The 21,051-nt window shown below is 44.1% G+C and overlaps 1 protein-coding gene across 2 annotated transcripts in view; it reads right to left on the bottom strand.

Annotated features, from left to right (window-relative positions):
* The window catches only part of rreb1a (ras responsive element binding protein 1a), a 57,436-nt gene that overhangs the window by 9,993 nt on the left and 26,392 nt on the right, over nt 1-21,051 (bottom strand). For both annotated transcript variants that reach the window (XM_072679353.1, XM_072679352.1), the window contains 5 exons: nt 10,819-10,947; nt 10,410-10,636; nt 4,821-4,910; nt 4,565-4,728; nt 19-166 (listed from right to left, as the gene is read on the bottom strand). In XM_072679353.1, the coding sequence (XP_072535454.1) occupies nt 19-166; nt 4,565-4,728; nt 4,821-4,910; nt 10,410-10,636; nt 10,819-10,945 (756 nt within the window). In that variant the 5' untranslated portion in view covers nt 10,946-10,947. The remainder of the gene's footprint in view (nt 1-18; nt 167-4,564; nt 4,729-4,820; nt 4,911-10,409; nt 10,637-10,818; nt 10,948-21,051) is intronic.

Genomic DNA, 21,051 nt, shown 5'->3' with positions numbered 1-21,051 from the left:
CAAGGTATAAAATCGGACCTTTTTGCTGGCAGGCTCATCAGCTCGCTCTCCCTCGTCGTCATGGCTGAGCTTCCTCTTTGCTGCGGATGAGCGCCTCCGTTTGATGGGTGATGGAGGGCTGGTGGGGATGGGGATGGCTGGATCTTTATCATGGATCTTCATGTGCCTGTGGACAAATAAATATGGCAGATCTTTTATCTCAGTGGTTAAGGCCAGTACAGGTCATCCAGTTCAGCTGATAATACTATGGGTATGTCTCATTTCTTACAAGTCCCATCATTAGTTTTACTAATCAAAAACACAGCATTGTGCTCGACATTTAACCTCGGCACTTAAGCAGGTCACACTGAGGACCAATGTGACGATGGTTGTTCACTTGCAAATCAGTTAACTGAACCCCTGGGTGGTTTGTTATTTTGGAAAGCTTGGCATGCCAGGACAATTAAAGGATGGATTATCTCTGGATGTTAGTGGAGAGAGAGAGGAATCTTTCTGCATCCCGTCTCCATGCTTCCTGATGGAAAAGGCAAGATGAGGAAAGGCACTAATGGGCTGAAAAACCCTGCAATTATCCCAGTGCCTGTGTTTGCCCTTACATGGACTGGAGTCTAGGGCTTGGGGACCAGCCTCAAGGAAAACATTGCAGAAGGGACAGGCAATGTTGCGTGAAGAGGGCTGGAGGCAGGTCCTCTTGGATCCTCCTGCATCTTGGTAGTCAGGAAGTCGGGGGTCACAGCATTTAGAAAATATGCACTTTCTGCCCAACTTTTCTGCCCTGCTCATTTTTCCCTTACTTTCTTCCTCTCCCCACTACCTACATGTCTCCCACGCTCCACTCCAGCGCGAGGTGAAAAGGCTTTAAACTAAGCCAACCCGGGCAAAGGATCAAAGCTTATGGAGCTCTTATGCAACAGGTTTGTACTGATAAGAGTGTGTTTCCATTGACACACACCATCAACCAGTGCTCTTTAGGCTGGATGAGTTTGTGCATCCCTTCTGAGAAGCTATGCTTTTGTAACACTCGTGTGTGTGTGTGTGTGTGTGTGTGTGTGTGTGTGTGTGTGTCTGTCTCTCAGAGAGTGTGAAAAAAGGTCAGCCAACTCTGGTCCTCAGGGTTTCAGCTTTCAGTCGGTGGTTTATTAATAGCAGGCAGTAAACTGGCCGCCCATGTGGGGACCTGACTATTTTGCGGCTCTGGACTCTGACCTCAGGCCTGACCAATCGCAGCATACCTGCACTGCCAAGTCAGCAAAGCGTGATTGGATGGAGGATCACCTTAGCCCCCCCATAGATGACTTCAACCTACATAACACACACACACACCCCAATATAAACCCAATAGTGTAGAAAAGTAAGCTTCACTGGTGCGGCCTCAATAAAGCTGCCACATGAATGGCATTACTAACAGCTCCTTTCTTTCTCCCGAGATGAACTCCCTAAGATTAAACACGCAGATAAATCCTAATCCATCAATTTTTTATGACCCGCTGCAAAAGGCTTCCTGTCCTTGGATCAGGAGTGTTTGTTTAGAGGTTTGCAGAGCCAACTAGCTAATCTGTAAAGGACCATAAAACCTGCTGATGCCTTAACAGGTCCGTTGCATCTAATTCATGACATTCCAACACAGCGCCACAGAGCGAAGGCAGGGGGCGCCGTCGTGTCAGAAAGTTCTCAATGCAATGTCACACCAAGGGCACCACTCAAGCACTACCCTGTGGCCGTTGAGCAGAAGTAACCAATGCCGGCGGAGTTGAAGCAAATAAAGGCAGCCAATCGGCTCGCACCCCTGCGCTCTCCTCTGCAGAGTTGTGATCCCTCTCTCTCCATGGCAACGGTGACTCCCTCCTCCCTACCACCCCCGTCCATGTGATGCTTTGGCACAAAATGGCTGCCTCCTTGCCAGCAATATAGACAACTTCCTCATGCATCAGGCTTTGCAACAGCAGCCTGACAACTCCAACTTCTGTAGAGATTTTAGCGTCTGTCACTGCAGCGTCAACTTTGGGTCTCTCTCTCTTCATGAGTTTTTAACAGCTACATGAAACTTGACGCTCAGAAAATGTAAAGAAAGAAGCGAATTCGCTGAAAGAAACACACACTGAGACCCAGGGGAAAACAGGGATGGTAAAGAGAGACAAACAGGCCGTTCTAGAGGCAGACAGACCAGATTCTCTACTCGTCAGTCATCACACCATAGAAAACGTGCTAACCTGCAGCAGTTCTCAACTACTCGACAGCTTCACGCTGAAAACCAGCTTACTGCTCACCCACACTTTTCTGATCCAACCCTCTTTATTCAGGTTATAACACAGACATGTACCTTATGACTTTACTGCGGACTGATCTACAGCGTCTCTTTGTTGTCTGAAAATACACTTTATGTCCAAATATTTGTGGACACGTCTTCTAATCGATGCATTCAGCTATTTTAAGTGGCACCATTGCTGACATAGTTATGCAAACACACACACACACACACACACACACACACACACACACACACACACACACACACACACACACACACACACACACACACGAACCTGTTACCACCATGTCTAATAATGCCAGGTGTGTGAGAGAAGGGTATAAAGCCCCCCAGCACTGAGCTGTGGAGCAGTGGAACTGTGTTCTATGGAATGATGTTGCTTCATTCAATACCCAATACTTTTGGGATGAGTTGGGGAGTTGAGGATAAGGTAGGGTGGTGATCACCAAACGTCCTGACCTCAATTACGCTCTTGTTGCTGTAAGCAATCAAATCCTCACAGCAATGCTCCAAAATTTAGTAGACAGCAGAATGAGGCAGAATCAACTCCATTTAAATACCTTTGATTTTGGAAAAAACAATGAATAAGCAGGCGTCCCAATACTTTGGTCCACATAGTGTAGATCACTGCTGCGCGCATATTTATATATATATATATATATTTTTTTTTTTGGTTACATGATTTGCTTCTCTTTTACATCTTAACTGAGGCGATAACTCTGTAGATTTCTCTCTTTCTCCCTGTTCCTTTGGACCCCACCCACATGCTTCACACCTTCACCCCCTGCAACTCCGAGAGGATGTTCATGTTAACCCCTCCACCGGCACGGCCTGCTGGTAGAAGATACCACAAAGTAGAAAGGAGGAGGGGGGCATCAGAGCCATCCTCCATTTCCTGCTGGCCACCCTCCTTTCACAACAAACTGTCTGTGCACAGGATAGTCATGAGCACCTCCACACACACACACACACACACTGTCTCTTTCTCTCTCTAACACCAACGCCCATCTATTTATCTCAGCAGCACACTTGTCGAATGTGTAACCCCCACTGAGGCAGGCTGGCAGAGCAGCATCAGGGTGAGGTCTGGGTCATGTAACTGATGAACCAACTCTAGAAGACTTTCCTCAGGTGATTTTTAAATATTGTAGTAATGCTGCTCATTTCTTCCACTGTAAACAGACCTGACCTGCCGAACTCGCATCATATAGTAAGTCATAGGATGGTTTAGTATCCAGTGAAGGATTGCCTGTGATGCATTCTTGTGGCCCAAAAACAGAAAAATACTGTTCCAATGCTCATTTGCTGAACCTGGAGTATCCCTACACTTTACTGTAGAGCCCTTTCTCTGCTCAAACATCACCTAATTAACCACTCAACTCAATAATCTGTATTACATAAGGACAAACACTAAAACTAAATATTTATTTCTGGTGCAATGCCACTGAAGAACCACTCCTGGGTCTTGCAGAACCATTCTGAGATGTAAATAGCCTTTTTAAGGTTTGAAGAACCTCCACATAATGTAATACTTCTATACCAATTAAATGTTTCCTAGAACTGTACATCCAAGCCAATAACCACTTAGAAACCTTTCTTTTTAAGGGTGTATTCAGCAGTGCTGCTCTGCAGGACTGAGATTATAGTCTCTTCAATAAGACTTGAATAGTTGGGTCTATCAACTGCGTGTGTACCTGACAAATATGAGCCCCTGAGCACCTCTTTCACTTGCTTCAGAGTAGAACATCTCTCCTACACACACACACACACACACACACACACACACACACACACACACACACACACAGAACCTACCAGGATACACAGTCATTAGTAATCTGGGGATTAGAGCTCATTGTTTGGTAGCTAAGTATGAAGGCAGAGTGGCACAGGTGTCTGGATGCTTCTGCTCCACTCATGTCCCTGCCTCTCTCTCTCTCTTTTTTCTCTCTCTCTCTCTCTCTCTCTCTCTTTCCCTTTTCTCTCTCTGTCAAACACACGTAAACGAACTCCTACTTAACCACCACCACAGATGAGTCACCTGTGCAAATATTCATACACAGTGTTCAGACTTGTGTGCACTTGGCCCTGTCCCCAACAGCCAAATACCACTTAATTGTCTCAGTGGATCCCATCAATATCAGAATGCTATTTTTGTGGAAACACTGAGAAACACTGAGAAACACTGAGAAACGAGCGTGACGCTCAGCTGCCACCTAGACGCAGACTGGCCAGTTGCAGTGCTCCTTTGACTTAAAACACCCAGATGTCCTGCCACCTTGAGACAGTGCTGACCTGTGCATGTTGCCGTTGGTGGTGAATGTCTGGCCACACACAGAGCATTTGTAGGGCCTCTCCCCGCTGTGCACCAGCATGTGACGGTCCAGTGAGCTGGCCGAGCTCAGGCACTTTCCACAGATGCTGCAGGAGTGATCCGTCGCTCCAGTATCAGAGTTATGCTACGGAAGAAACGGATTTAGTGAGTCTTAAGGGGGTTCAACAAAGCACTCATTTGGTGATATGCAAAGGTTTGTGTGTGTATTTGCCTCACCTGGCGAATGTGCATGGTGAGCTGGTGCTGGGATTGACAGTTCTTGTCACACAGTGGGCAGACGAGAGTAGAGCTGTTATCTTTGGCTTCCTAAAAACAATACAAAATCAAAAATGACAAATTAATCAATATTATTCATCTAAAATCATTTTCCACATATGGCAAGATACTGAATAACCTGAATACTGATACCAGCTTAGCCATTTTAATGACTAATTATTTTAATCTATAGAGACCTTAGACATGTGGATGCTTTAAGCAAAGGCAATGGCTTCCAAACTAACTGTTAAGGACGCATACAAATCATACAATTTCTGGATATATTTATACTACTGCTACTACTACTCCTATAACTACTACTACTACAACTACCACTATAACTACTACTACCACTATAACTACTACTACTACCACTATAACTACTACTACTACCACTATAACTACTACTACCACCACCACCACTATAACCACTACTACCATTATAACTACTACTACTACCACTATAACTACTACCACCACCACTATAACCACTACTACCGTTATAACTACTACTACTACCACTATAACTACTACTACCACCACCACCACTATAACCACTACTACTATTATAACTACTACTACCACCACTATAACTAGTACTACCACCACCACTATAACTACTACTACTACCACCACCACCACCACCACCACTACTACTACTACTATAACTACTACTACTACTACCACCACTATAACCACTACTACTACTATAACTACTACCACTATAACTATAACCACTACTACTATTATAACTACTACTACCACCACTGTAACTAGTACTACCACCACCACTATAACTACTACTACTACCACCACCACTACTACTACTACTATAACTACTACTACTACTACCACCACTATAACTACTACTACCACCACTCTAACTACTACTTCTAGACAAATATATTAGTTTTTATCAAAGAGGAAATTACATCATTTGCCATTGGAGCGGTCAGGAATTTAAAAAGCTTGTCATGCTTTTTTACTTGTGCTTTGAAGCTTTGTAGAAAAATTACCATAACTGTATTGATTTTAATATCAGAACAGAAACATTTGTCATCTCCAATATTTATTCGCGATTTACGCCGACATGAGGACAGCTATGCATGCACATAACCGTAAGCATACTGTAACGATACACAATGGATAAGAAACACAGCTGTAAAACTGCTGTAAACGATAGAAATTCAGCCCTGCAGTTCTTTTGCTGCCATGTGTGCAGGTTTGGTGGCCAAAAATAAAAAATAAAAAAGGGCTGAAGAGTGTGGGTAAAGTCCCATCTGGTGGCCAGGAATGAGGCCCTGCCTTCTGACCTTGAGTGGGCTGTCGGTCCTCGCTGTATGTGTAAGATACTGGGTTAAATAAACAGTCAGCTGGATAAATAAGGGGGAAAGCCTCTCATCCCGTCCGTTCAGTTGAATTAAGACCGTATCTGTTCTCCACTTCTTGAGCTCAAACAACTCAAACCATCCAGTCTCTTTGAATTGTCACTCAGTGGTTTGGTTTCTATTGTGTGACAGAGTTTAAGCCTGCAAAATGAATCCAGATATTTTACTCATCGCTGTGGGCTCAGACTGAACAGTAAGCGTGTCTGTATGTTGAAGACACTGTGGCTCTCTCTTACTTCAGAGCTCGGTTTGTGATTCAGTCAAAAGTGAAGAAGTAGTTTCCATCCTCTCCGTTTTTTCTTTCTGTGTGTGTGCATGCGTGAGAGGAGCATCCTGATTGTGAATAGTCAGTTAGTCTGTGTGCAGAAAAGTGTGTGTGTGTGTGTGTGTGTGTGTGTGTGAGTGTGTGAGAGAGAGTGTATTCCTCTTTCACCTTGAGTGGCAGATCAGTGTAACCCGACACCATGTGCTCCCTCCCACTAGTGTTGACAGTAGAGCAGATCATTAACTGAGCTTTGTGTGGAGCTCTGCACGGCTCACACTGCAGGCCCACAAGGCCACATCCACGCTGCATGTCATGCCATCACACACAGCATCACAAGTAGAGCAATTGTTTAGTTACACATTACACATACGTTTTAAGCCCTAAATGAAAGTTGTTTTTTTTTAATTAAATGAAACCCTAAAGGTTCTACTTTATTTTATTCAGAAAATTAATTAATTAATTTATTTTTTCCAGTAATTTAGACTCAACCTTTATTTGTTTTTTTACAACGTACAAACAATTGTACGCTGTACTTACAGCTTCTATTTTAATTCTCTTGAAGAAAAACAAACAAATGCAGAATCCCAGTAAACTAGAAACACTACGATAAGCTAACAAGCATAAATATAATATTTACTCATATACTTTTCCTGCTACCATCAAAAATATAATCTATCATCGTATTACAAAACAGGCTATTCCGAAAGATTCATTCCTACAAGTCTAAAATGCTCATACAATCTACAAAGGCTGCTCTTTCCACTGCAGTGTTAAATTCTAATATGGAACTCTAACAGCCTTGTATTTCACTGCCCCGGATGGGTGCAAGTTCTGTTGGCACAGTTACAATGTTAAGCAGTTACTGCATCTAACTTTATGACTCTCGAAACGCAGACTACATGAAGACGGACCGTCTGAACTTAGAAGTTAATAATTCTACAGCAGAATGGGAGGCAGAAGTCAAGGCGTGATGGATCCAAGCACAAATCTTCTGAACTGGAGCAACCTCAGGTGAATTAATACATTTGTAACTAGTGTGTGTGTGTGTGTGTGTGTGTGTGTGTGTGTGTGTGTGTGTGTGTGTGTGTGTGTGTGTGTTGTAGTAAGGCTCTTCAGTTTATTACAGCGATCATCTGCACAGCAACAGAATTTTTTAGATAAACTAAGTTTGATTTGCAGAATTTGGGCTTTTCGGTTTACAGTTTTGGAAAGTAAACACTAATAAAACATTTAAGCAAAAGCATAAAAAAACAACACTTCCTCTTCTCCAGGTGGAAACTTTCTGGCAGGTTTGAGAAGTTGTTCAGGATTAGATGAAGCATATTAAGGATCATCCAGTCGCACTTAATCTGTGTTACATGGGATGTAAACAAAAACATCAGTGGTGTAACCCCTCACTAGAGGAACCTGCACTTATTAGGGACTCATTTTCAACCAACCATTTCAACCAATCAAACCCTCAGATCCATTCGAATGTGTTGAGAGCTCCTCATAGTAGATTTCATTATATCCTTCAGTCACTCCAGTCTCTCAGGTCGACACTCTGAACCTTGAGCAGGTCAACAGTCAGTGTACACCTGTGTTAGCAGTGCAGGGCTTGTTTACCACCGTGGCAGAGTTGAGCACTGCCCCTCTGCAGAGTTCACGAGTGCTGTACTTTATGTGGGGTTAATCCATCCAATTACATAACTCGTCATAAGCCTCTTCCGTTTCCTTGAGAAAGTAGGACTTCTACAGGAGAAAAGAGAATAGCCCAGCATTCGGTTTCACAACACACCACTGCTGAATGAAACCATTAACTGCAGCCTGCTGTACTGATGCCTATGCATGCAGTGATCAAATGCATGAATATTATAGTCTTTTAGATACGTTTGGGCACCCCTGGTTCAAATAAGAAGCTTCCTTTTAATTTGTAAATAGAAGTGAACAAATTCTCTACAGGGGAAAAAAAAATTATATATATATATATATATATATATATATATATATATATATATATATATATATAAAATGACAAATATTACTGCACTTCTTATATGTTGATTTGTTTACTTTCCAATATGTTAGAAAGTAAACAGAAATGATAAATAAACACAAATATTGTGCTCCAAAATATGCAAAACATTCCATAATAATTTCTGCCAATTATTATTTTTTCTTTTATTTAATTTATTTGTCCCCCAAAATGTTAGGTACATACACAATAAATGTGCATTAAAATTGGGCATATGTATAGAGTGTCCTCTGTAGATTATTTTATTATAATATATATACAATTATAATAATATATGCAATTATAATATACAAGTTATACATATAAGTTTGTTGTATCCGTTTTTTTATTTAATATAAAATCATAAAAACCTATAACTTAAAACGTATATTTATCTGAAACAAATCATTTAAATAATAATAAAAACTCATTAAAAAGGCATTTAAATCGAGCATCATGTCCAACATCAAACCTTTTCAAAAATAACATTCAGATTCTGTCTTTCATTAAAATTCTGACTGCGTTAAAAATGATAAACAGCTAAAGACGACTGATTGAATGATTCTAGAGTCTGAACTGCTGAAGACTTCAGTCTGGAGTCCGAATTGACACCTGTTCTGTCCTCCAACACAGGCGCAGTTACAGACCCGAAGTGCACGCTTTAATCGGAGCCATGTGAGGCCTAGCAGCGTGGACAAAAGGAGGATTGAGGGCCAGAGGACCATGTGTCACTCTGTTTCAACACTGGAGCGCACTTTGTCTGCAGGAACACATACTCCATCATCGGGGTCATGTCACCCTCTCTTACAGCTGATACACACATACACAGAGGATTCAGACACTTTTACACACACCTGCCACTGAGCCACACACACTAACGCGATCTCCGCATCAGCCCAGCTGAGCTAATAAAATATGGCCTTTGCTTTAGCTGTGCTCATAAGCCACATATCAAAAAGCATGACTTTTGCCAAGCTACTATTCAAATGGACATCTCGTATATCACTACGGCTCAGCGGCACATTCAGTACACAAGGCACCGGCATAGAGGCTCCTATGGTCATCGGGTCATCTCCTCTCTAATGTGCAGCAGGCTGAGGATATTCCAGTGTGGATAGGGGGTACATAGACTCACATATTGCCCTTTTTTACTTTCTGACATAATGTGAATCTGGCAGTTGTTATTTATATAGTGTCAGAATCTCATGATGAATGGACCAACAGAAATGCTCCAAAATGGCTGGGAATACCTGCTAACCTGCTTTGGGGAAAGCCAGCCCAGATAAGGGTCTTGCAGCACTTCTCTCAACTGCTTTACTTTTCTGTAGATTTCCCTGATATTAATGCAGTTCTCTTTTAGAGGCTACTTCATCCGCAATACTCAGTTTTAATATTGCCCTCCCTCAAAGTCTGAAAACCTCCAGCACTCTGCTGATGAGCTGGTCTGAATGTGACTGGCAGCAGAGTGCCAGAGAGCATCTGTTGAGTGCATTGGACATGCAGCTATGTGCAGCGGCAGCTGGAAACTTGCTGGCAGGCTGCGGTGTACACCAGTGCTTATTTTAAATGGACAAATGAGAGCATCTGTGAGGGTGAGTGTACAATACTTTGCATTTACTGAGTGAATACACACACACACACACACACACACACACACACACACACACACTCGGAGTATGACGATAAGGTTTAACTGAGCCACCATTTCTTATAGAAACATAATGCCGGTTTTGTAAGGAACTCTCAGACCTTGTCTATTGATTCAGTCATGATATAATATTCATTATATATCCACTGTAAAGGGACAGCAGGGTCTCAGGGGTATGTGAGAGGTATCAGAGCAGGACATGTGCTGCACATGTATGTGTTTATGCTTGTAAATACATACACACACACACTCATACCTGGTTCTTTCTGGCATTGCGGCTGGTGCCTGGGCTCTTGATGGGGGTCTTGGTGGGTGTGTTGGAGGCCGTCTGCACTCCTCCATTTAGAGTCGCTTTCATCACAGTGCTCATCATCGAGTTAATGGATGACAGGTCCTCTCCGTCTGCTCCATTTATCCCTTCCACTGCTCTGAACTGTCCATCCACACGTTCTGACATTCTGTCTTCCGAATCTCTCGGACTCTCTGAAGACAGTTCATACATATTTTGTTGATGATGAATACCACATAACTGAATCACATACAGGGGTCTTAACAGTGATGCAGTGTGATCACACACACACACACACACACACACACACACACACACACACACACACACACACACACACACACACACACACACAGCTAGGTGTGGCCATTCTTACCGGTGTGTTTCTCTTGTGTTTGTGTGGGAGCGGCTCTCTCTGTCTCTTCCTTCTGCTTGGACTCCTTGGTGCCAAGGATAGAACTGAGCACCTCCCCGGTTCTTTTCTCCTCCACCAAACTCTCCATCACTGCAAGAGAGGAACAAGGGACATTTAGAAAGGAAGGATGAGTGGCCAGACTTGATTCAGTTCCGCTGCTTTATTGATTACTACAGAGAATCAGTGTGACAACTTAGTCTTATTTAGTTCATGCAATAAAGTGTGCCAAAGTGCCCAACAAAACAAACAGAGCCGTTACAGAGCCTTATTATTTCCTCCTAACAGTGTACAATATAGCATCCCCAATAACTGAACACTGCAGAACAATTAGGAGTGGCAGTAAAGTGGCAGCACTATTAAACATAAGCTGCTTTTACAGCAGGCCTGCTGGTCTGACGGGCAGTCTAAGGTAAGGGGTCACTGTACAGAGCAAAATGTCCTCTATCCCTTCCTGAGAGACGAGGCATAGCGCACACTGACATGGCTTTGGCCCTGCGCATGCTTTACGACTCCAGCACCTGTCCACAGAGCACAAGAGAGAGTGTTTACGTGTGTGTCTGTCTGTCTGTCTGTCTGTCTCGTGACCACACAAGTGTGGCTAAGGCTAGCATAAGCACATGAGTGGAGGTCAAATAATCCCTGCCTGCCATAAGAAAGTATGCCTAAATTACTGACCACAGACATCTGATTCAATCTGATTCACCTTTCTGCCTTTATACCCACTGCCTTTGTACTGTGTGAACACTTTAGGAAATATGGACCAATAGAAAAGCTCAAGATTAAAGAATTTTTCTGATGTTCAAAAAGCCACCTGGGCTGAAACAGTCCTTCAAGCCAGTAGTTCAGGATGAGAGGGTGTGGCTGAACTGCTGTAGGCTGAATAGTCTGTATATGTAAATACACTGGCTTCTGTGACAAGTCACAACACAGAGTAGCCAATCAAAACATCATCTCATTTACATACATCATCCTTAAATGGACAGTAACAAAAACAGCCTGTTAACTCGAGATAACTCTAGAGGACTAGATATCTCCAGCCCACCCTAAAAGCCTGGGAGACACGTCTCTCGTCGTATGTCCAGAGGTTTGTAGACACCTGCTCATCCAACATTTCCTCTGAAATCAATGGAATTTAATAGGGATTTTATTTAAAGGGACAGAGGGATTTAAAAAGGCCATGTACAAATGAACCCTGGCTGTTCATGGTACACAAAGTCTTAAATGTCATTAAAGGATCTTGGTAATAAGTAAAATAAGAAATGTGGGACATTTTAAACCCCTTTGAGAGTATATTTTGTCCTTGTCTGGAAGGGTTACCATTTTGGAAAGACAATGTATATTTTAATGCTAAATACTATTTTGTGTCCTTGAATATTTGATGTTTCTCAACGTTTTTGTTAATATATTTGTGATAATACAGCCTAGAAATATGGTTTCTATGAACAATAATTACAATATTTCCCGAATCTGTAAAGCCGTCCCTTTTCATTGCACCTTATTGCCAAATCGTACCTTGCCTCTTGCGTTTTGGGTAAAATTGACCAATAGACTCATACATTCCACTACATTTATGAACCTAAGACTCTGGTAAACCCATTTCAAGCACCACAACAATTCATCCACATAAGTAAATGTACGTTTTCACAAGAGATATGAAGAATTTGTAAAATCTGACTTAAATTTTCAGGTTTAGGGTCTGGGTATCTCTTTACACAGTGCTCTAGGTCCCTAGGTTTAGAGCGGATATGGTTCTGAACATTTTGATATAAAACATGGGTATTATCTTATATGCAGACATGTGCAGTTTTTGGCAGCATGGACAAAGTGCAGTGTTGGTGTGACCAGACAAAGACTGTGCTTAAAAGTAAAAAGCACGGACTGGAAAAATAACAGTGAGGGGAATCCCTGCACTGGAAACCAGGATGAAAAAGGATGCAGGAAAATCTGTAAAGATGTAAAGAGACAGAAAGAAAGGGAGAAGAGAGAAAGTGGCGAGGAAAGAGCGCTAAAGAGAAAAAGATGAAGTAGCTGGCTTCTCCCTCGGCTAATTGCCATTTCCCGTTTATAGCCCCACAGGAAGCTCTTCTCCGGTCCAGGCCACTTCCTCCTTACAAGAGAGAGGAGAGTGGCGCAGCAAGAGAGAGAGAGAGCTCATGTGTGCTGGTCTCCTGAATTCCAGTGCAGGTGATGAAAAAGCCCTGAGGAAGCCATGGGTGCTGGCTGGATCACTGTGGTATGATGGGCGTGCTCATCAGAGGCCTCAACGTCACTTATGTGCTTGAGCCAACTGGATGTAGACCAGTTTCAAAACACAGAGCGGCCAGCGCTAAAGCCCGCTAGCCTTCCACAGCGTCGAAGTTACCTCACTGCTGGCTTAGCAACTAGCTTAGCTTCCCCCAGTAGAGAAGATGAGCAAGACAAGCATGATGAAATGTAACCTGCTAAAGCATCAAATGAGCAGAAAAGGTAGGGTGGGTAATGCAGAGGGGCCCTGAGGGGGAGGAGGAACACCGACATGTTTGTTCAGGAAAGGAGAGGAAAAGAGAATGGGTGGGTGAGAGAGAGAGGGGGGGGGGAGAGAATTGTATCAGGGGCCAAAAGTTCTTCTGACACTCAGATTTCAACCATCCCCCAAACACTACCCAGATTATCCGCACTTCACTAAGTAACTTCAGTACGACCTTATCCATTATTCAAAGTCTCAGTTTGTGAGTTCAGACCACACCTTCGATATATATGGATGTAGAACGAGGAGAGACTGTGGACCTGGAGGAGGTGCGAGAAGTCAGGACATCTTGGAGGTCTTTTGCTCTAGACTAGAGAGCTCTAGCCCACCTCAAAAAACTGAGATACACTACCAGTGGTTTGCAGACATCTGCTCCTCAGATGTCCAGATGTTTGAAGACATCTGCTCATATTAGTAGGGATTTGTCTTCACAAGAAGACTTCACACTAAATGCTGAGGATGAGGATTTGATTGCATTCAGCTACGAGACCATTAGTAAGGTCAGGTCAAAAAGGTATGAAGGAGCTTTACCACTCCAGAGAATACTAACACTTCCAGTGCTGGGAGGCTTTAAACCTACACTGTAGGTCCAAATGTTTGCGGACACCTCTTCAAATGAATGCACATCACCAATCCCCTCGCAGCACAACCCCAGATCATTTCCCCATGCTTTGAGCATCCTTAAGCTCTGATTGGCCCCGGCCTCTGCCCTGATTTAGCAAGCAGATGCTGGGCCAGCCACTTTTATGAACAGCAACAGATGATTGGGGGGGGTGCAAAAACACCATGAGGAAAGACGAAAGAAGAAAAAAAAAAAAAACAGAAGAGGAACAGTCTTATGCAAGAAGGAAGAGAGAAAGAGCGAGCGAGAGAGCGAGAGAGAGAGGTGAATGAAGAAAAAAAAAGGCAGCGAGGAGAAGAAAGATCGGAGTGTGTGGCGCAAACGAGCTGAGAGAGACAGGGAGAGATAGATTGGATTGCACAACAGCGGGGCAAGTTTAGAGCTGTGCGGTTGTGCGAGAGTGAGGGAGAGGCGGAGGGGCACTTGTTATAAGATTCTCGCTCCCTGACTGGGAGAAAGTGCGAGGGTTAGGGGGGCTGCTGTTACTACATCTGTTCCCACCCATCACTCTCACTTTAACACACACACACACACACACACACACACACACACACACACAGGTTCTTGCACATCCTTGCAAGAGAAGAGAGAGGGAAAAAAAAAAAAAAAAAAAAAAAAAAAAAAAAAAAAAAAAAAAAGATGGTGTGAGAAGAGAGAGGTGATCCCACTGAGGTTGTATATGGAACGGCATGGTGTATAAATGTGTGTGTATGTGTGTGTGTGAGTTTGTGTGTGTGAGAGAGAGAGAGTTGGAGTGTTTGTGTTCAGTGGTACCAGAGGTATATGAGGGTGGAAAAGTCCTCACACAATGCCAAACACTCTGGAAAATACCCCCCCCCCCCCCCCCACCTCTCTCTCTCTCGCTTACCTCCATTTGCACTCTCCCTCACTCCTTCCACCATTTGCGCTCTCTCTCTCTGTCTCTCGATCTCCCTCTCGTTTCATCTTCCTTTTATTTTTATTATTTTACCCCCAATTTGGATTGCCAATTACCAAACCCATACATATCCAACCCCATCACATCAGCGCAAAGCTCCGATGCTCACCTCAAGCATCAGAAGGGGGGGGGGGTTCGGCTTTAGCTTCAAATGGTTCTGTGATGGACTGAACAACTGGTTCAATATAGAACCGTGTTTGTTATAGAGATGAGACAGCGTGAAGAACCTCCCTAAGATCTCAGGAGGTTCTTGATGGAAAAAAAAAAGGTTTATGGCCTCACTCCATCTCAGAACCATCTGAAACACCTTTATTTTTGAGAGTGCAGGTAAAAGCCGGGCTGGTCGGTCCAGCTATGGGCTTTCGACTGCCACACCACAGGGCAGAGTAGGGGAGAAAGAAGAAGCGTATGTGTGTGTTGGAGTTGGGGGTGATTGAGGTGTGAGACCCCTGGAGTGTGTAATGTGTGAGACAGAGGGCCCATTCAGAGGTTTCCCGCAGTCCTAAGACTCCACAGACACACACTTTACAGACTGTAGATGGGTTAAAGGCCATCTGATAAGACTAACACACACACACACACCACATCTAAAAAGATGTACTTTGGAAGTGCAGCAATGATGTAAAGAAAAACACACTGGTCAGGTTTAGGGCCAAAAGCATTGAAAAACAAAGTCTGATTAAAGCTCTACCCTTTCGTTTATCATAATATAATTAATTTTTATTTTGAGATATGGACTGACTACCAATTACTTTTAAATGTACCAGAAAATCACCTCATATTCAGTAGAATATCTGCCCAATATGAACTTTTTAAGTAGTCACAAGCTGTAGCTCTACATGGTCTCATTTTCGACTGTAAAAGTTCCACTCTGCAGACCTTTGAAGAGCTCAGGAAACGAGCCTCACAGCCCCACATTGTGAATAATGCATGTCTGCCACCTCCGAGCCAGTGGCGTAAATGGAGCACAATAGTATAAAACAGCTTAAAGAAAGGATCAGGGTTTGACCTGGTCTAGTATGACTATAATACTGATCCACACCTTAAAAAAACACAGCACCAATCAAATCAAGACATCTCTATGACTAGTTCATGTTAATGCTTCTCTGATTTTTACCAACGACCAACAACACGCTATGACTATCACAATGGTCTCAAATGCCTGTCTGTTCTCCTACTGTGGCCTCCCATGTCACACTGCAACACCTGGTTATTTATTAGACTAGCCGGCATTTTTTCCCCAGAGGCCAAAGTCTCAGCTCAGCATCAGCCTCTCCACAGCCCTGCAAGATTTGGTTCCTTGTTCCAGGTGTACGAATGCTTGGATACACTGTGATGCACTGGGCTGGAAGTAGAGATATAACAGGTATAAAATGCTAGAATCAATTAGAAAGCATTATAATGATTAATTAGGGATGCACTGATATGGGAATTCTGAACTGATGTCTACAGCCGATCATTTTTTCTTTTTTTTTTTACAAAAAAGAATTAGCCAATTTTGCCAAAGAAAAACATCCAACTATTGTTGAAACTTCGCTTCACTCTGAACTGAAATAAAGGCCAGCTTCTCTCTGGAAGCGACTGTTGCAACAAATGTGAATGTGATCATGGGACACCCTGATACAAATATTTAGGTTCTACAAATTCACCAGTCCTGGGGTGACCGTTCTCGAGTAAAAAACTGAAGAGTCAGGGGGTCGTTTTTTAAACCGCTCTGCTCGTCTGAACATTCCCAGGCCGGAGCTGCAGAGAGCTTCTCAAACAGGGCTGACAGACAATGGCTCAGAGCCAAACTGCCGAAAGTGACACATGCGCTTCAAAGCTAACAGGAGTCGGGAAGGTACTGTTAGGGTGTGTGTTAGGGTGTGTGTTGTGTGGGGGGGTTAGAGGCTGCTGTATGTCACATGGTACTGGTGCGAGAAACTGAGGGATAACAAGAGGAGGAGAAAAGGAGAGAGAGAGAGAGAGACATTCGGAGAACAGGGATGTCTGGGGGTGAGGGGCCTGAAAAGCCTCAGATCCGGTGACCATATGTTGGCTATTTATTACAGCCTCCTGTGTGTCTGTCTTGACACCACACTCCTCAAAAAGCCATACGGAAAAAAGAGGGAGCAGGAGAGAGATAGAGAACTCCACTTAAACACACCCACAAGCAGGGTTGTGTCTCAGTAAACTGTGGTCATTAGTGAACACAGAGTGGAGGAGGAGGAGTGTGTGTGTGTGTGTGTGTGTGTGTGTGTGTGTGGAGAGAGATGGAGGAAGGAAGCAGCCCTGCCTCAATCGCTTGCTCGCTCGCCCCTTCCCTCAGGAATACAGTGTGAGCAGCCCAGCACAAAACCTCTAACACACTTTAACAGTTCACTTTAACCACAACACTATCATAACCAAGTGTGTGTGTGTGTGTGTGTGTGTGTGAGAGAGAGAGAGGTGTGTGTATTTTTAAGGTCCTCAACAACCCTCGACTACTTTCTTTCCTCCCCAGTCTCTCTCCCTCTCTCTCTCCTCCTCTCCTGACTCACTCTGAGCTACTGAGGCTCGTCCTCTGCTCACTCAGGCCTGCATCCTGCCCCAACATGCCACAGATCCTCCCTCCCTCACTGTGGAGCTCGCTCGCTCTCACGCTCGCGCACAGTAGAGCTGTTCTGGTGGTTTCAGCTACTACGTTGCACACATATGTGCTAATGCGCACACACAGCTTGTCTAGGCCTGGTTGAGAAACATTGCCAATAGAATAGGATTCGCTCGAGCAGAAAGCCATGGACTTACTGGCACCATGCCTAATGCCAGGTGTGAGCTAAACTGTGTCCACTGAAATGATGGTTGGTGCTTCGTCCAATACTTTCGGGATGATTTGGGGGTGGTGATCATCCAACATCTTGACCTCACTAACGTTCCTGTCGCTGAAGGCATTCAAACCTTAACAGCAGTGCTCCTCCAAAATCCAGTAGCAAGCCTTCTTCCCTGGACAGTAGAGACGGTTACTCAAACGAAAGCAGTAGAAGCTGTTTTTAAAGCCTGTGATTTTGGAAGAAACAAGAAATGAGCAGATGTCCCATTACTTTTGTCCATATAGCTTATGTGCAATGTTATTCCCAAGCTCACACACTAGCCACAAGCGAATATGCCAGTCACAATATGACGACAAATACTTTTACATCTCCAACAGAGAAACACATGGATGACTCATTCTCACTCATTCACCCCAGCCAGCCAGATCACTCCTACCTCACGCTCATCACTGACTGAGTATCGTGAGCATTTCCTTTTTATCACCACCACAGTCACTCCTTTCTATCCTTTCATTACTTCATCTATCCATGCATTCTCCCCCATCTCCTCCATTCTCTCTCTCTCTCGCTCTTTCTCTCAGGGCAAAGATCAAGGTATCAATGCAGCGCCATGTTTACAGAGGCAGAGGGCAGTGGGGTTGAATTGCGGCCAAACTAGGGGAGGAGAGAACCTCTCTCCGACAGTCTTTCATTGACAGTTCATTCACACTAGCTCTTCCTTATCGCCTCATTGTGTAATTCTCCCAAGGCAGCTTGTTGTGTATTATACAATCTTTTCCTCTTTCAGGCAGCTCAGAGGGGAATAAGCCTCTGTGATGGCTTACTGAGCTAGATTTGGGCTCTGGGTCTTGCACAATGAGGCACTGTAAACAAATCTAGGCACTCATGTTGGTGAAATATGAACAAAAGGGGTCAGTATTTTGCAGCACGTATTCCTTGGCTGGCCTAGCGGGCCGACTAAGCGGGCCTACGCTGGAGCATCAGTCTACAGAGAGGGCGAATTACTCTTAATTATAGCAACAGTGGTCAGGTCAGGCCTACTGCTGGTGCGCAGTGTTTACTCAGTGGGCTTAATGACACCAGGTTTAAAAAAATGCATAGTTGCAGCAGCGAAAAATAACAAAAAGCAAACACTGAAGAGTGTAAACCGACACGCTTGCACTCCTTTTGGAAATGCTCATGCTATTCCTAGATGGCCACATGCGCGAGACCTGGAGCATCTCAGGCTGGAACTCTTAGACCCCCTATATTCTTACAAGTCAACTATTTGAGTATTTCGTATCATTACTAAAGCACAGGCTTTACTCAAGATCAGCCATACCATTAAAACCACCTGTAGCTCCTTGTGCGATCACAACTGCTTTGACAAGTCAATGCATAATGGACTCTACAAGACCTCTGAGGGCGTCTTGCAGTCTCGGTCACTAAGACTTTAGCTGCAGATCCTTTAAGTCCCGTAAATTGAGAGGTGGGGTCTCCATGAGCCTTAGGGGGGGGGGGGGGGGGGGGTCGCCAGTTGTAACCAGTTGTCCATAGTTGGATAATAACCACTGCATAACAGGAACATCCCACAAGAACCACCTGAGGTTTTGGAGATGTAACTATCAGTGTTTTGCTCGTCAAAGTGTCTCAAATCCTGATGCTTGACCATATGCCAGCTTTCATCACATTGCAACACAACTGCAAGAGCTGACTGTTCACTTGCTGCCCAATATGGGAGATCCCACCCCCTGACAGATGCCACCTTTTACCCATTTAAACATCCAAAATGTTCTTTGACATGTCTTTGTTCTATACAAACCATTGGCCATAGTGGAGACTTGGACTGTCTTGGACTTTCAGCTGCTTTTGTTGGAGTGGAACTCCTCTCTCTACTGTCCAGCGAAGGCTTTCTACTACATTTTGGAGCACTGCTGACCCCACCTCATCCCAAACTCCCAGACTCATCCCAAAAGTATTAGTTAGATGTAGCAACACAGTTCCACTGCTCCACAGCTCAGTGCTGGAGGGCGAGCCCACGCCTTGCATCAGGCATGGTGCCAATAAGTGCATGTTTATCTGCTCCAGAGAGTCCTATTCTATTGGCAGTACTTCTCTACAGGGACTAGACAAGCTGTTTGTGTGCATTTGCACAGTTGTGTCAGGAATAGGTTCAACTTAAAGTAGCAGAATGCTTTCATTAGATGGGGTGTCCACAAACATTAGGTATATATAGTGTATATAGATTAACAGTCAGGCACATGTCTCTAAAACAGTCCCAACTTTGACTGTGAGAAAAAGCTCTTATTAAACACTTCCTGTCTAGTTCTGTCCCATACCGTCCACAGAGCAGAACAGAAACAAGTTTGTCTAAGCATAAGTGGGTATTTAAGTGCATGCACACACACACACACACACACACACACACACACACACACACACACACACACACACGCTACTGTTAAATTCGGCTGAAGCTGCAGCGATAGCATCAGAGCGCTCTCTGCTCCAGTCAGTGCTGCCCCGTTCCGTTGCTGCCGAGAGAGACATGGAGGGTGTGTCTGTCTGCTCCAACCACAGAGCAGAAAAACTCAGCAGCCATCTCCAGCAAACGTGCACGAATCCACCTCTCTGCTCCTCTGCTCTGACATACTGCAGGCCTACAGCCAGAACTTGAGCGCCTGTCATTACGGAAAACCATGCTAATCCAAGCCAGCGCCATTTCTCCTCTAGTTCTCTTCTAGCAGTTAGGCCGCCATCTTTCTCCCAAGTCTTCTATGAGGAAATCAAAGTTTCTAGATAGTTTCTCCCACATCAAAGGTCATTAAACTTCTCTTTTCCCACCTCCCCTCGTCGTCTCTAGTTAGCTGATCCAACCAAAACTGCCAAATTTGATGACAGTATGTTTTTTCCGCTGTATTAAAGGTTTCACTTAATAAAAAAAGAAAAGCCAGGCTTTCGCTGGAGCGAGGGCTTTTACATGAGAGCAAGCTGTTCGCCGGGGTGTGTTTTGATGAGGCAGTGTTAGTCTGTTGAGGCCGTGTTTAGGATCTCGGTGCTATCTTTCTGCATCTCTGCCTCTCAGCCGCTCAAACAGGTTCTCACTGGCTGACGGCATGCCTCAGCTCAGATGCCTCGGGGGCCAGAGCAGAATCATGGTCTACAGGAAGGCCTCGAAACTAGGCTACCTCGTCTACACAACGGCACCACTACATCAGCTTCTTTTAGGCCCAGTTAACGCCAACGGATCTGACAGACTGCAGTATCTGAGCTGTGACCGCACCACATGCGGTTAAAGTAGCTAAACCTCGTCTGCACAGACAAAACAAAAGTACAGAGGGAAAACTAAGAAAGACAGAAC

This window comes from Salminus brasiliensis, chromosome 5 (genome assembly GCF_030463535.1).
Source record: "Salminus brasiliensis chromosome 5, fSalBra1.hap2, whole genome shotgun sequence".
Lineage (NCBI taxonomy): Eukaryota > Metazoa > Chordata > Actinopteri > Characiformes > Bryconidae > Salminus > Salminus brasiliensis.
This window is presented reverse-complemented; position numbering and strand designations above follow the sequence as displayed.